The sequence below is a fragment of the Xiphophorus hellerii genome, chromosome 10 (assembly GCF_003331165.1).
Source record: "Xiphophorus hellerii strain 12219 chromosome 10, Xiphophorus_hellerii-4.1, whole genome shotgun sequence".
Classification (NCBI taxonomy): domain Eukaryota; kingdom Metazoa; phylum Chordata; class Actinopteri; order Cyprinodontiformes; family Poeciliidae; genus Xiphophorus; species Xiphophorus hellerii.
In genome coordinates, this window is record NC_045681.1 from 20590156 (window position 1) to 20605020 (window position 14865).

Here is a 14865-nt window from a genome sequence, read left to right on the forward strand (position 1 = left end):
ATATTTAGGGTACCATGCATAACATATGAGAAGAAACTTGAATGGTTTTATGAGTGTACAAGAGATTTTTTTTTGAGTGGGTACTTGCTAACAAGGGATTTCTTGCCACTTCAGATACAAGAAGAAGCTATATGAGCTATTAAACATGCTTCACCTCCTCCTACAACAGGAGAAATGGCCTGGAAACCTACTGAACACAGTACAATATTATTCTATTCTGCACATGAATTTGTTATTGTTATTATTGTTCGCTCTCCTGCAATGAAGTCAAGCAGAAATGGTGCAATTTAATTCACAGTGACTTGAACAGTATGCTTCACACACAGCAAACAGATTTCTATTCTTCCAAAAGCTACCACGTTAAATTGGACTGAGCTGCTTTGTGGGTTCTTTACAAAACTGCTCCCTTAAATAACCGAGACCTGGATCCAAAATATGTCCTGTCAATGTTAACACGACAACACAGAATCTGAAACTTTCATCCAACTATAATTCCAACGCGTTGAAGGGGAAAATGTTCTCCAGAGCCAACAGAGTGCAAAAGTACAAAGACATTCCGTTTGGTGCTTCCTGTAGGATATTAGATTTGTTTTTAGGCAGTTGATGACAAATTACAAGTGAGCAAAACAAGAACATCAATTGAAGAAACAAATAAATCTGGATAAAAGTTGAGAGGGAACTGAAAGTGCTTGTTGAGTATGGATGATTTCTCAAGGAAACTGTTTTTGGTGAATTTGAAGGAGAATTGTACCAATTTGGATGAAACCATCATGGGGGAAACATCAAATTAATCAATCCATTTGGATTCCACTTTGGCTTTATGAGAAAGTGCTTTCATTTAAAGGATTTTATCAAGTCAAAATTGGCTCCATTCATCTTTTTTTAAAACTCTTTCACCAATGTTTCTGTCTTTTCACATATAGAAAGTCCCATTATTATGCAGGTTAGTTGTCTGAGCCCTCTCTCTTCCATGCCGCTCTATTTTCCCCTCTGAATGCCGAGGGAGTGTTTTGGGAGCAAAATTATCTAAGCACATTCGTCACAGCAAAGAATAAGCAATTCCGTAATTATTAACAAGCTTAGAGAAGAGGAAAAATATGTCAAAAAGGCAACCGTATACCGTCCACATTCATATACCACACATCTAAAATTCTTGATCCAGCTTTCAGTTTGTCTTCTGTGATGGCTAAAAAAAAATTTAAAAAAAATCATGAAGAGTCCTTGGAACCAAGAGAAACGTTTGAAAAGTGATGTAGAGATTTTAACTGAGATGAAATCCAAAAGCAGATAAAAACAAAAGGCACAGAATTAAATCAGACTTTAAAGCGAGAAGAGATTTCAGATTTCAATCATCCTGAATTAGTCAGGATGATTGAAAAAGACAAAAAGTTGAAACAAAATTACTTAAAGAATCTGAGAGATAAAGAAGGGCTATGTAAGACTTTAAGGTTAAAAGTAAAGGTTGGTAATTGTTTTAATTTTAGGCCACGGAACGCTTTAAATTCTGAACATCTGCATATGGGTATAGTCCAGAACTACTGCAGTACTCAGCTTGGTGTCTTTTTTTCCACCCCCTTTCTTATCATATCTGTCCTGTCGCCCAGCAGCGTGCGACTGTGCGAACTCCCTCCTCATGTTCAAACCCATATCTTTAGCAGAAACCTCCATGGCTACAATTAGGCCTTCCTCTGTGGGTGCTGTACTGAAACCAAAGTGCCGCAGATCTGACGCTGACGAGCTGTGACTGAAACGCATTTACTGTTTTGACGCTCGGGTCAGACTTTTGTTGCGGAAGCATATGTTAGGATGACAGGTTTTGACGTCGGGGGGGATCGCCGCTCGGTGAGGTTTAACTGACAGTTGGGCGATGCCGTTCGCCCAGTCGTGACTTCTTTGTGAGCTTTGCTGTCGTGTCAGGCTCTGGCTTCCTCCAAGCCCAGCATGTTGCCGGAGTAGAACAGATGTTCCACATGTAGCCTCTTGAGGAGAGTTTGCTTTTCCAGCAAAAGCAGAATCAAGGTTGTCGTCAGATTGTTGGCGTGAAGATGATTTTAATTTGTGCATCAAATTAGCGAAACCCGGTAATTGATCTTTCAATGTCAGCCCTTTTTACAGGGGGAATTAAAACCTTAATTGTTATTGGTCTTTCAGGGTGATGTGAGCCTTTGGATGTTTTCTTTTATGCGTGTCTTATGAAGAGACTATTTGAAAAGGGCTTTGAATCAAATTAGAAAGTGTTACTAACAGACCGTGTAGTCATTTCCTACCATCGTGATTATGTCTAGCCACCCAGGTGACTTCCTGCCACATTATCCAATCTACCATTATTTCCGAGGCCAGGATTTTTCAGAGTATCTTTTGTCAAGTTCATTCACGTCAGAGCATTCGGGAGGTTTTTGTATTATTTCTCCACTCCAGGAAAGGATGTTACATGGTTTTAATAAGCAATAGTGCAGTATGGGGGTCCAGATATCAGCAATAAGGCATTTCTTTCAACCCAATCTGATTGGAACATGAATCAAAAATCCCCTCTGTATAAAAGTGAAATAATTTATTTATATTCACTAAAAAACAGAATGAGATTTTGATTTTTCTAAATTCAGACAAGACACTAGATGCACTTTCATTAAAAATGTGCGCAAAACTGTCAAAATCATGCTAGTGTCGGAAAACACCGGCAATTTTGCAACTGCGGTGCTTCCATTAAACAAGAAACGCAATTAAAATCCTAAATTAATAATTTTGTTCACGCAATAAGTCACTAAAAACATGTCTCATCATCTTCCTCCAACTACTTCCTGTTGTCGTCTTCTTTGCGATTTCTGCCAGTGGTAATGTTCAGGTGTTGACCTTGTTATGCAAATAAAAAAAATTTAAAAAAGTGTTTCCATTACAGTTTTGTGAAATAAACTAATTTCGATACGGCCAAACAAAAACAACAACAAAAAAAAAACACCTCATCCGAGCGCCCAAACCTTTTATTGAAAAAGGAATTTGAAATTGACATGTTTCCACTGATCAGATTTATGTTCTAGATGTCAAAATGTGTGATTATAAGGTCAATGGGAGCGCATTTAATAACTGCTTATTAGATGGTCTTCAGTGCTGAGAGATTTCATTGTTAGACTAGTTTTGATAGGTCATTTAAAATAACATCACAGCAAATAAATACTTCTATCATCAATCGGCACTAAAAATGTACATCTGAGCCTCCCTTGGGTCTTAAAACAAGTTAAAAAAAAACAACCCATCATCATTATGCAACCTCCGCTTTAATGTACAGACTCTAAAAGAGGTGGAAGTAAGTCACATAAAAATGCCTCTGAAGTGCTCAGACTGTCACAAAAATAACCCACATTTGCAGCCATTTGGATTAATTAAAGATATTTAGGTTGCCAGCAAGCACTCCATGTCTGTGTGAGTTAATTGAATGAGACACCCTTTTTTCTTATTTGGCTAATCTGTGTGTCAACAGGAAATAAACGGATATAATTAGAAATGCCAGTAACGTCTGTCTACCGTTTAGATGGAAGCTTTAAGGGTGCATTAAGGTTTCATAGTGAACCGTGGACACCCAACCGGGAATTAATTATTTCAAATGAGCTCCAGCAAAGCTTGTCCCGCTGGTAAAGGCCGAAGGACTCACTACTAAAGAGCTCAGCTTCTTTGTACACAATTAAAATATAAGAATGTTTAAAAAAAAAAAGAAGCTACAATTAACTTCTACTTTCTTTTCGTTTATAAGTTTAACCTCAATAAAGAAGGCGACTGTGGTTTTGCTTTGGAATATCTCTTGTAAAAATCAATGCCCGCTAGCAGTGACTTTCTTCCTCCTCTCTTTTCTTCCATTGTTAATTAAGCAATGATGGGATACTCCAGGGGAGACAGTAATTGACACAGATTGTGAGTTTTACTGACATGCAAGTCAGATGAGGTGTTAAGTTTGTGTTCTCTGTCCCAACGGGGGAAATTATCTTGTTCCTTTTTTTTTTCTTGTCTCACTATAACATTGTTGAATGTTATAGTGAGACCCTTCACAGGGTCTAAAGTTTAAAGGTGTGGAGGTGCCTGTGGACAAAAGTCCCCTTTAAATGAGCTTCTAGTTAGGAGGCCAAATGATGAAAAGTATGTTTGCTATAGTCATGAATCTCCTGATAAAGAGATTCATGCCTTGTTTTAATTGTGTGTGTGTGTTTTTTTTTTTTAAGTACAGCTTAATGACTTTCATAAACTCACCAGCCACTTTAATAGGTACACCCTCCAAGTATTGGGTTGGACTTATGAGGTCAGAATTTCCTCAAGGAAAAATTACTGGAGTTCAGTGAACTCATTGTGACATTCAACAAAAACTTGGAGGAGGATATGAGTGATATCATGAAGGAATATAGGCACAATGTGATCATTAAGGGATGGACAGTCAGAAAAAATATGGTGTGATATTAGAGCCAAAATTAGGAGTATTGCTCAACTAATGGTTGGTACTTCCTTGTAATAGGAAGTTGTATTTCCATTACAAAGCCAGATACTGATCTGGTTAATGAAAAGCTGGGACCAGTAATTGAGCGATCAGCAATGGCCAATGCTAACATACGCCAACAATGAAGAGGCCTAACATGCCAAGACTGGTTCCACTGGACTGACTGCTGACCCTTAGCACGAACAGACTGGAGGTAGCTTTGCAGAGGTTAACATTTAGTATGCCTCAGCTGGTCACCCGCTCGATTAGAGACGTACATTTATTTGTAAAGAAAACTTTATCAAGAAAAGGTTGACATACAACGTGTGTAAGCGACACGCACTGGTTGGATTGGTGTGTGTTATTTTGACAGAATTTACTGTAATCCAACATGGCAACAGGCCTAAATATTAATGACACACAAGCATCAAAATGAAGAAAGCAAGATCTACATCAGTCACTGACCAGCCTAGGCCTGCAAGTTATTAGCCTTTCCAAAGCTAACACCAGCCAAGCCATGCTAATGGCCAGCAGAGAGACAAGCAATCCTGTGGTTACCAGGTTTCTAAAAAGTAGCCTCTGTGGCTGAGGGTGATATGTTACTGGGGAAAAAGTCTGTTTTTGTGTTAGTCTTCGTTAATCTTGTTTTATTATCTTGCATGTTTTTCTGCCAGTGATTGGAAACGTCATTAGCTTCTCCAGTCCTTCTCTGTTACTGGTGAAATGAATATTTATGATTTCACAATAGATGTAGCCTTCTGCGAGAGGGAAGTAGCTACCGCCGGGTGCACAATAGTCTTTATTTTGGGTCAAGTAACATGCCATTAAATCCATGTGGTTTAAATGATGCTAGCTGCCACTAAGGCCCCCAAAGTCAATACTGCCTACCCTAATACACCACCAGCCTGAAAGTTTGGTGAAAGGGAGGATGGATCCATGTCTTCATGTTTATTTCTGCCAAATTCTGACCATGCCATCTAAATGTTGCAGCTGAAATCAATACTAATCAGACCAGATTATTTGGGTTGTTTTATCACATAAAATATCTTGAATTTAAAAAGTATAATGCAACAAAATGTGGAAGGGCGATGTTTTGCAATTACCCAAACGTTTGTTTGATGCCATCTTTTTTGTGTTTAGTATATTTTTACTGTAGTAAAAATCTAGGTTGTCTCAATCTAGGTGGTGACAAAGAGGTTTTAAGAACATTTCTCATGTGGAGCTGCTCCGCTTCAACTCATAAACCAATAGTTTCATTGTGAGGAGTAAGCCAACAGGGCCTTTTTTCCCTTTCCCCGTCCAAAAGTGTTAATTTGTGATTACGGATGACAGATATAACATTTTTTTGTCCTCTGTTTGGATTAGATCATTTCAATAGTTCACCATAAAGCCTTTGTAATGGCTTTACTTCTTTCAGCCGTCCCCTTGAGATCATTTACAGTCTTAACCAAGCCGATAATCTGTTTAAACTATTTATATTCATTGATTTGTTTTGTAAGTATTTATTGACTAGTTTATCTTTCTTGCAAGATAGGGTTAGTACATTTTCCCCTTCAGTGGAAAACAGATTGTTGCGACAATCAGATGCAACAATCCGTTGAGTCTGATTGTCTGAGACGCAACAGGAAGTGTGTTGATATAGCCATCATTGTTTGTAGTGACAGTGATTTGACAAGCATGCATAGAATGATTACTTGCGGTGTGATTGTTGTTAGAAAAGCAGGATAATTTCCCAGGAGATCTTCTAGAGAAAAACACCGAATAGAAGAGACATACTGTTCAGACTCAACTGAGAGTAGTAATCAAAAAAGTGTTCAAATAATTTTTTTTTTCTGTTTCCAGTCTTCACATATAGTTATTTGTTTGCAATGATATGTCACTGCAACAACTGGTCCACAACTTCCAGTAGAGCATGGCTTTCTATTGCAGTTTAACTCTATGGTCTATAACATCAGACTCCTTTGCGTTTCAGAGTCTCAACGGTTGATTATTTGCTTCCAAAAATATATTAAAAAATAGCTTTTTACCTTTATTTAATCTTTTTAGGCAAGCACAGAAAAGATTATTGTTTAAATAACCTTTAAAAGTTTGAAACCAATCAATCTAGTTTCTAGGAGATTAAAGGCAAAACAAAGAGACAAGAAAGGCACCATAGAAAGATCTTTAAGTAGCCATCAGAGAAGGTCAAGTAAGGTTTCTTAGCCAATGGAGCCACTCTTTGTGCCTTCTCTGGGTTTCCATCAGAACAAAATCATTCATTTTTCTTATAGTGGCAAAAGAAAAAAAAAATTGTGTGACCCCAATAGCTGCAGGTGTAAATTCTTAAATTTCCATGCAGTACCATTTGGGCTTCTGAAATGGAGCACAAAACAGCTGATGTGGGTATATGAAGAGGGTGGGGGGGGGCTTGCCTGTGACAGGTCCAGCTCTACCTATCCTGATGGTCATCTCATCAGAGTCTGGCAGCTGGAGCAACGGATCCTCGGCTTTTTCCTTTCCCAGCTTGGAGTCGCGGGGCAGAGCCAAGGCGGCGTGGGGGTCGGCGCAGACGCCCTGATGACGGCAGAAGAAGACAGAAACGCAGAGGTCAGGTCAAATTGGGTTTGACCTCAATCACCAGATTGAGAAATAACAGCTTTTTTTAAAAAAAAAAAACAACAACAACATAATTAATCTCTGTAAGTGACCTCACCAAGTTTTCAAACATGGTATGTTTCAGGGGGGTTGTAGCAACATGTAAGTGACTTATTGTACAGCGCCTCGCAAATGGATTTATGTAGGTTGTTTTTGTCCAACATGGAAAGTTAATATGTGTAACTTAACACTTAATACAACAAACCCAACCCTGAAAAATGGAGGTTGCAGCACTATGCTCATCTGAAAACATATTCATTGTGGAAGTGATCTGCATGACTGCACCTGAAATGCAGTCATGCATTATTTATCATCTTACATGTTTGGTCAGTTTAAGCTGGAAAACTGTTTCATTTCTAGTCACGTTTTTTTTTTTATGTGATAATTATGCACGATATGAAAAGGAACCAATGGAACCCCAATGTGAACCAGCCACCCAGGAAAAAGAACTATCTGGATATATGAGCCTTCATTATGATGATTTCCTGCTTACAGTTAATCAAAACATGATGTTTGAAATTAAAATATTACATCAGACCAATAAAAAAAATAAATACAGAAATACATATTTGATTAAAAGTATGTTTAATACCTGTGAAAGTGCTGACAACTTTCAAAAGTACTTTTAATGTGCATTAGAACACATATTCTAACCTGCTGACAATGACTTAGTGTACAATTGCTCTGTCTAACATAAAAGATATTTGCCTCCTGTCCCTTTTTTGTCCATTTTTATTGGTAATGTAGGTTATACACAAAAGACATGTTAAAACAATTAGGGTTAAAAATGTTGACCATATAGATGAAAACCAAACCAGATTTTAAAAACTCAACTAAAACATAAAGACCTAAGTAAATCCAGAATGATCTACTTAGGTCATGCATGTCTTAGGTCCAAATGGAGAAGGTAGGTTGGTAATTGTGACCAATCAAATCAAGAATCAGAGGAATATTCGCATGGAGTTATGAACATATTTTGGGTTATAGGTACTCTCTGGATACAGTATACATCTCTCTTAAGAGTGTCAACAGTATTTCTATACAAGGTAAGGATGACATAATTTAGTCACCTGTAGTGATGCCTAGGGCAGTTAAAAACTACTTTTAACTCAATGAAGGCTTGGTAAAAGTGTACATCGCTGCTCTGTGACTTGTTAGCTTGGATTTCCCGGAAGAATGATGCCTTGCTATTTATATCCAGAGACGTTTGAGAGTGTTTGCCATAAAACATACCCAAAAGAACGTTTTTGGGGCAAGTGATGTTTGACTTAATAGCTTTCAAATATCCAAAGACTCCCTGTCATGATTCCAGCTGTGCACTCCATTCCTTTCCAACAATCCCCCCCACTCTCCCTGTTTCCCGTTTGGTCTTGGGTGCTTGTGCATGCAAATTTCCGCTATTGCAAGAGTTAGTGTGTGTAGGTCTGGCACCACTTGCATCCCTCCAGACTCCACTTCAATCAGGCAGTCACACCTCGACTTCATCAGCTCCCCTCCTGCAGTACGCCCACCCAACGCACCTCTGTCTGCCGCTTACTGCGAAGGAACGGCTGAAAAGTTTGTCCTCAGTTCTTTGTCAGTCACTCCTTGCTTGGTTGTTTTTTGTTTTGTTTTGCTCAAGCTGCTGTCCTTGTTCAAGTTGACTCCCACATCTCTTGTAAGGCTGAGGAAGCACATGCCAGCCAACTCGTTACTTCCAACAGTAATCCGTCAGGCAGCAACAGGAGAGATTCTCTCAACTTAACTCAAGAGTGAACCTGGCTACACTCCACGCTTTCAAAATGAACCCACACACCTCAGCTTTGTGTCACAGCATTCAAATCCAATTTGAACTGCAGATATGAATCAACAGTTTTTGTCTGAATAACAGAAAATGAATCCAACCTCCTCCTCCTCATGAAATTAGCTATTTAACTTTCCATCTGGGGCCTTGCACTTTTACACATTACAAAATGTTACAAACACACAGTTCATTGGGCTTAATTTGGAAATTTATCTGAAAGGTCAATAAAAAGTAGCCAATTTCAGTGGAAGAAAAACTATGTATATTTACAGTCAAATTTGAAAAGTGTGTGATTGTCTTTGTGACAAAGTAGTCAAGTTTGTATTTATTTACCACTTATCCTTTAAAAATACTTCCACTTTCCATTTTCTTTCTAAAATTGCTTTAGTTTAGACATAACTGTCATATTTGCTCTCATAACTTTGCTTCACTTACTATCCCAGTTTTGTTTGTGGTAGCATTACGTTGAAGTTTACATACCAGCATATGTTTTTTTTTTTCTTAATCATTCCTCTTCTCTGTTGGGGTATGTAAACTTATGAGCACAACCATGACTACAGGAAAACTAAAGTTTCTAAGGCGTTGTGCACACGTAACCAGATCTTTACAAAAACAGATATCTCCGCCACATCATTTTAAAACAGCAAAAGCATACACACGAGCTCTGTTTCAGAAAAGTTTTCATCCATAAGAACCAGCACAAATCTGCCCCTTAGCGTTGCTTTAAACATGCCAAATCCATAGGGGGCAGTGTAGCGCACAGCTGAGACCTACGCCAGTCAATTAGATTGATTCAAAACAACCACGACTTCCTTTTAGGAATTAAACATGGCATCAGTAGGTTCACTTGTGTGGACCACAAAATAAATTGAACTTCTTTTAAATAACATTCAAATGCAAAGTTAATAAGACACAAGAAAATGTTGATTGGGAATCATGTCAAAGCAAGTATGTGGATATATTGACCCATTATTTGTCACAGATTATTATGCATGGGATCGGAAATCTCCATTTTCCCAGAGTATGCACACAAACACAAATATGGAGTTTTCTTAAATAATAATTTTTAATGGTATGAAACTGAGTTTTTATGTGGATGAGAGGCCAAAACACATAAAAATGCATTCGTTTCCCCAAATATCTGCTATGTGTGGGCTAGGCCAAACCTGTGTAGAAACTACACCGTCTCCATAGGAGCCAAGAGGGAGAGTTGCCAAAAGGGATTGCTACTCAAATGTGCAAAACAAAGAGATCGTCAGCATACGTGAGAACATCTATAAGAGCAGGAGTTTAGCCAATTTACTGCTCTGAGTCATTAAAGTGCTCAGAAAATGGCAGACAGAACACCTGATGAGGAATCAGCTATGCCAAATTCCACCTTTCCCTAACAACGTTCAAATAAAAAAAAAACATTTTAACAAATTAAATTTCAAAATCTATCTGAAGCAAACACATAAATACTAGACCAAACAACAAATTAACCACACAGACAGGTGTGGGCCTAATTAAGTGGTTTTTGAAAACTGGTGAATTTAATGAACCCAGAGGCAGCATATTCATTAGTAAGCCATTAGCAGAGTAAAGTCCAAAAGCGGGGGTTAAAAAAGATGGAATAACACTTGCAGGCATTTATTTTCCATCTTGTTTCAATTGGCAATGATTGCATCACAGCTGGTCTAAAAGCAGGTTGAGTGATTAAAATGTTTCTGTGTGCACAGATTGTACTGCGTACACAAATCTAAACCAAATGAAACCGAAATGTTGGGATCTTTACTAACAAATCCCTGAAAACTTCACCCAAAGTCATGAAGAAGATTGCTGTGAAATTCCTCTGCAGAGCTGAGAAGAAGTGACCATGCAGAACTGTAGCCTTGCTGCTAATAAATGGCTAGGAGAACGGGTGGTTTCAAATAGTGAAGGATACGTTTTACTGGATGGTGTGTTTTGTCAGTTTGACTGGTTAGAAGCTAACTGAGGTAGCTTTACTGCTATTCATTTATACAAGGGTCTGATTATATTCAGCAGAGCAGTTAAAGAAGTGTCTACAACAACAGTTATATAGTGCAACAACGCCTATTCACCAATTTTTCTGTGGAACGTAACTGCAAATTGAGGAATGTCATTAATTTAAAAAAAAAAAATCTATATTTTTTAAAAGAAAATGGAGCTTGAGAAGCTAAAATACCTAGGTTCAATGCTACTTGACATATTATTGACTGGTGCACTGTTCATTTTCTTTGATTGGCTCTAACCCAAGAGTGAAGGAAGACAAGGAAGGCTGTGGATGTTAGCTTCTGCGTAGTGCTAAGATGGTTTCCACTGCGTATATTCATATTTAACAAGGTATATGTGGAGCGTGACCTATTAAAATAGAAAGTTATATGTAATTTTAGGGGGAGTCTCAAGCATTCGCAAGTGTTTGTGGTCCCAAACTCCTGCAAATACGCGGTTCATTGTATGTATATAGTTTTGTCTCAAAGCTCCATTTATTTTAAGGTGGTTCAAAGACCAAATGTATCAGTGAGTTGGTTATAATTCCCACACCAGATTATAATTGAGAGTTCATCTCAGTTAAAGCAAAGGGTGGTTTAACAAATAATTGATTGTGCAGGACTGAATACAAAGGCATGCAATACTTTTTCTGATTTGTTGTTCCAATAAAATAGAGTCAAGTTTGTGGTTATAGTGCGAGAAACTGAAAAATTATTCATACTTTTACTGGACACTAAATGATTACTATTTATTTAAAAAACCTGGTAAGATCCAGAAACGGTAGGAAAGACACAAGTAAACATTTGGTGTCACTGATTGCCTGAGAGCGTGGCGTGACCGCCAGCCAACAAAATGGCTTAAATGAGTGATTTCACTGGTTCCCTCATTTATTATTTTTAAACATTTTAAAGCAAGTTGTTGCTACCTTTTAAATGAGAGCAAGCCCTGCTAAATGCTTCCTGCTTATGTGTTAATTGTCACTTCATGCAATGTGCTGCTATGCGAGCGGGCAAGTATGAGTAAGAATGTGTTCATCTGAAAATGTGTGTGTGTGTGTTCTGTATGTGCGTCACATCATAGATTAGCTCGCATACCCTCTCCAAGAATGTCATTAACCTACAGTGGCCTTTGGTGACAGCCCATGATACAATCTCATCAGCAGGTCCTGGATCTCCATTAACACGCCTCCAGCAGCAGCAATTCCACTCTGTTTATCACTCAAAATCCCTACCTTTGTTTTTATCTGTTCATCTATTTACAGACACTCTCCCAACTGATAAGCACAGCGTGGGCAGTAGACCGTACCAAGCACAATTTATGAATCAAATCCTTGTTAAAAAGTCACGAAAGTTGAATGTTGTGTCATCATGCTTGGACAAAGTTAAAATACATAATTTAAGGCTCAGAAATGATATCGAATTAAAGGCCATGATGCACGTTCTGTGGGTTATTTAGCTAGCAAATTCAGCAGATGCAAAAATTTCCCCTTTGTAGCTTCATCTATCTATCCCAATCTATTTATCTTCCTACATTTTTGACTTAGCCAGCTAGCTAGCAAAAATAGCTGGCTAGCTATACACGTCTTGGCTAGCTAGTTAAGATAAAAATATGGGAAGATAAAAATCTACCTTCCCACTCTTTTGACTTAGCTAGCTAGCAAAAAATAGCAAGCTAGCTTTTCTTTCAGCTATTTTTGCTAGCTGGTCAAATCAAAAATGTGGGAAGATACACTTTTATCTGTGGGACAAAATGTGGGAAGCCAGTTTTTAGCTAGCTAGCTTCAAGAAAACAAAATACGAATCCAAAAGCCACACAGGGACTAATGCAGTAGTCCACAGGTAAATTTTAAAATTGAAAAGTATCTGGAGAGATCAAAGGGCCTGGGATTATTTAACGGAGGGCCATCCAGATAAAATACCAATGGAGTGGGTTGAAATTAATGCCAACATATTTTTTTACATTAGCCATAATTCAAAAAAAGAGTTTTTTTCCAACATTTGATAATGTTGGAATATACGCTGGAGCCTTGACATTGTTTCAGTTTCTCTAGCGCCACTTAAATACAATTTGAAACAGAACCTCTGCTTAGAGGTTTCATTAATCATAAAGTGGTTTTAAAGAATCTGTAAATAGTTTGGAATATTACAGTCCAGGCCTGAAATGCACTTTTTTATTAGCTTTTCTACTATTTGAATCAAGTTCAACCAGAAAAAAAAATTTTGAATTAGAGGTAATTTTTAATAAATATTAATTTATTAAAAAGAGGTGGGTGAAGGGGCAAGGTATTATAGAAAATTGGATCTGAGGCTTTATATCATGTTACAATTTCATTACCTCCTCAAAAACACACCTGGAGTGTTTGAGGAATCCTTGAATTGCATTAAAGTTTTAGCTTGTTCTAGCCAGAGTTCAGAACTAAATCTGACAGTGAGCTCACCTGAAGAGGACAAAAGGTGTTCTCACAATACGACTGATTTGAAAAACTTTTGCGAGGTAGAGTGAAGAATGCACTGCAGCAGGGCTCTGCAATAAAAAAGTCCACTATCTGATGTTTATGTGATTTATTCTGTGTGAAAGCCAGAGAACGGTCCCTGAGGACTTGTCACACACTTGGATGAAGTTGAAAAAGTGATGAGTAAAAAAAAAAAAAAAAAGAAATAAAGTATGGGGAACGTGTAAAAGTGTAGAAACTGTCCTGTTTTCATCAAAGACACACCAACATCCTGTCACGTATTTACTCACACGGAAACCCGCATGAACACGCCCTCGCTCTCTCTCTCGATAGGTACTGGTGCTCTTGTGCCATCGCTGCCTCAGATTACTGGCTGTGCTCGATCTATTTGATTAAAATGTCTGAATCAGTTAAATCTAACTGATGCTCAGACTAAAACAGCAAAAAACTCACGTCTGCAAAGAAAACAGAATTACTGTCTCTCTGGGATTTCAATTAAAACAAAACAAAAAAAGGTTGAAAAACCCTCCAGGTTCCCATTATTCCCACATGGATGGCTGCATATAGCAGTTTGTCAGCGAGATCTACAATAAAGGTTGACACCAGTGGATAGACATAAGCTGAAATTATTAGCTGTTTTTCGGTATTGGCCAATGCTAAACATGAAATGTCAGTATTGGAAGTGGAAAAAGTACATCCCCACATTTTATCCGACTTTTCGTCATTGACGTGACCCATGCATCAAAGTTCTGCACCAGGAGAAGACAGATGTGATAAATCCGGATGAAAGCAGTGTCTGAAGAAGACGTCGTAAGTCGTAATTTTGTGATAATACTGTCAACTTCTACTAATCAACAACTTCAAAATCCGATCCACTCTTACTTCCCATGAGCAGTGCGCTGCTGTGCGACGTCTACGTTCTTCTTCTGCGAATGTGGGTTGCTTCGGGGTCATAAACACATCTCTTAGTCTGATACTAGAAGTTCTTTTATCATCTAAAATATGTAAGTAAGCCAGAAAAACAAAAAAGCAAAAACACACCAAATGCGTAGCTTAGAAAATCTTTTACTCAATTCACTAGAGTCACAAAACCTTAAAAAGTGGCAAGTTTATGACCCGGTTTTAAATTATTCATGATGTCTAGAATCTGCTTTTCAAACGGCTGTTTTTTTTTCTTCCCTTCGACAGGCACCATAACATCAGAAGTCTGTAGCATTCAGAGCAGCTTGAAAGGAAAGCAGGCATTAAAAATGTCTGCAAATAGAAGAGGCCAAACCTCCCAAAACATGGCTACTAAGACTATATAGTGTCTCTGAAAATTGCTCTAGTTAATATTTAATTTCCCTTTGGGATCAATAAAGTATTTTTTAATTTTCAATTTGAATTAAAAAGACTTATTTAATTTTTAGTGGGAAGTACTGTATATGTATATATTAGAATGTGCGACTGTATAAATTCGGGTGGATTGAAAGTTGTAAACTGCATCAATTAAACAGCGCCGCAGGCATCAATATCACCCAAAACAAAAGAGTTGTAGAAAAGCATAGC

General features: G+C 37.9%; 1 protein-coding gene across 2 annotated transcripts in view; it reads right to left on the reverse strand.

The window, feature by feature from the left end:
• Nucleotides 1-14865, reverse strand: part of slc39a11 (solute carrier family 39, member 11) — a 143764-nt gene that overhangs the window by 58391 nt on the left and 70508 nt on the right. The window contains exon 5 of one of the 2 annotated variants that reach the window (XM_032573656.1): nucleotides 6889-7009. In XM_032573656.1, coding sequence (XP_032429547.1) covers nucleotides 6889-7009 — 121 coding nt within the window. Of the gene's footprint in view, nucleotides 1-6867; nucleotides 7010-14865 lie in introns of both variants that reach the window. The other variant, XM_032573655.1, reaches the window with a different exon arrangement.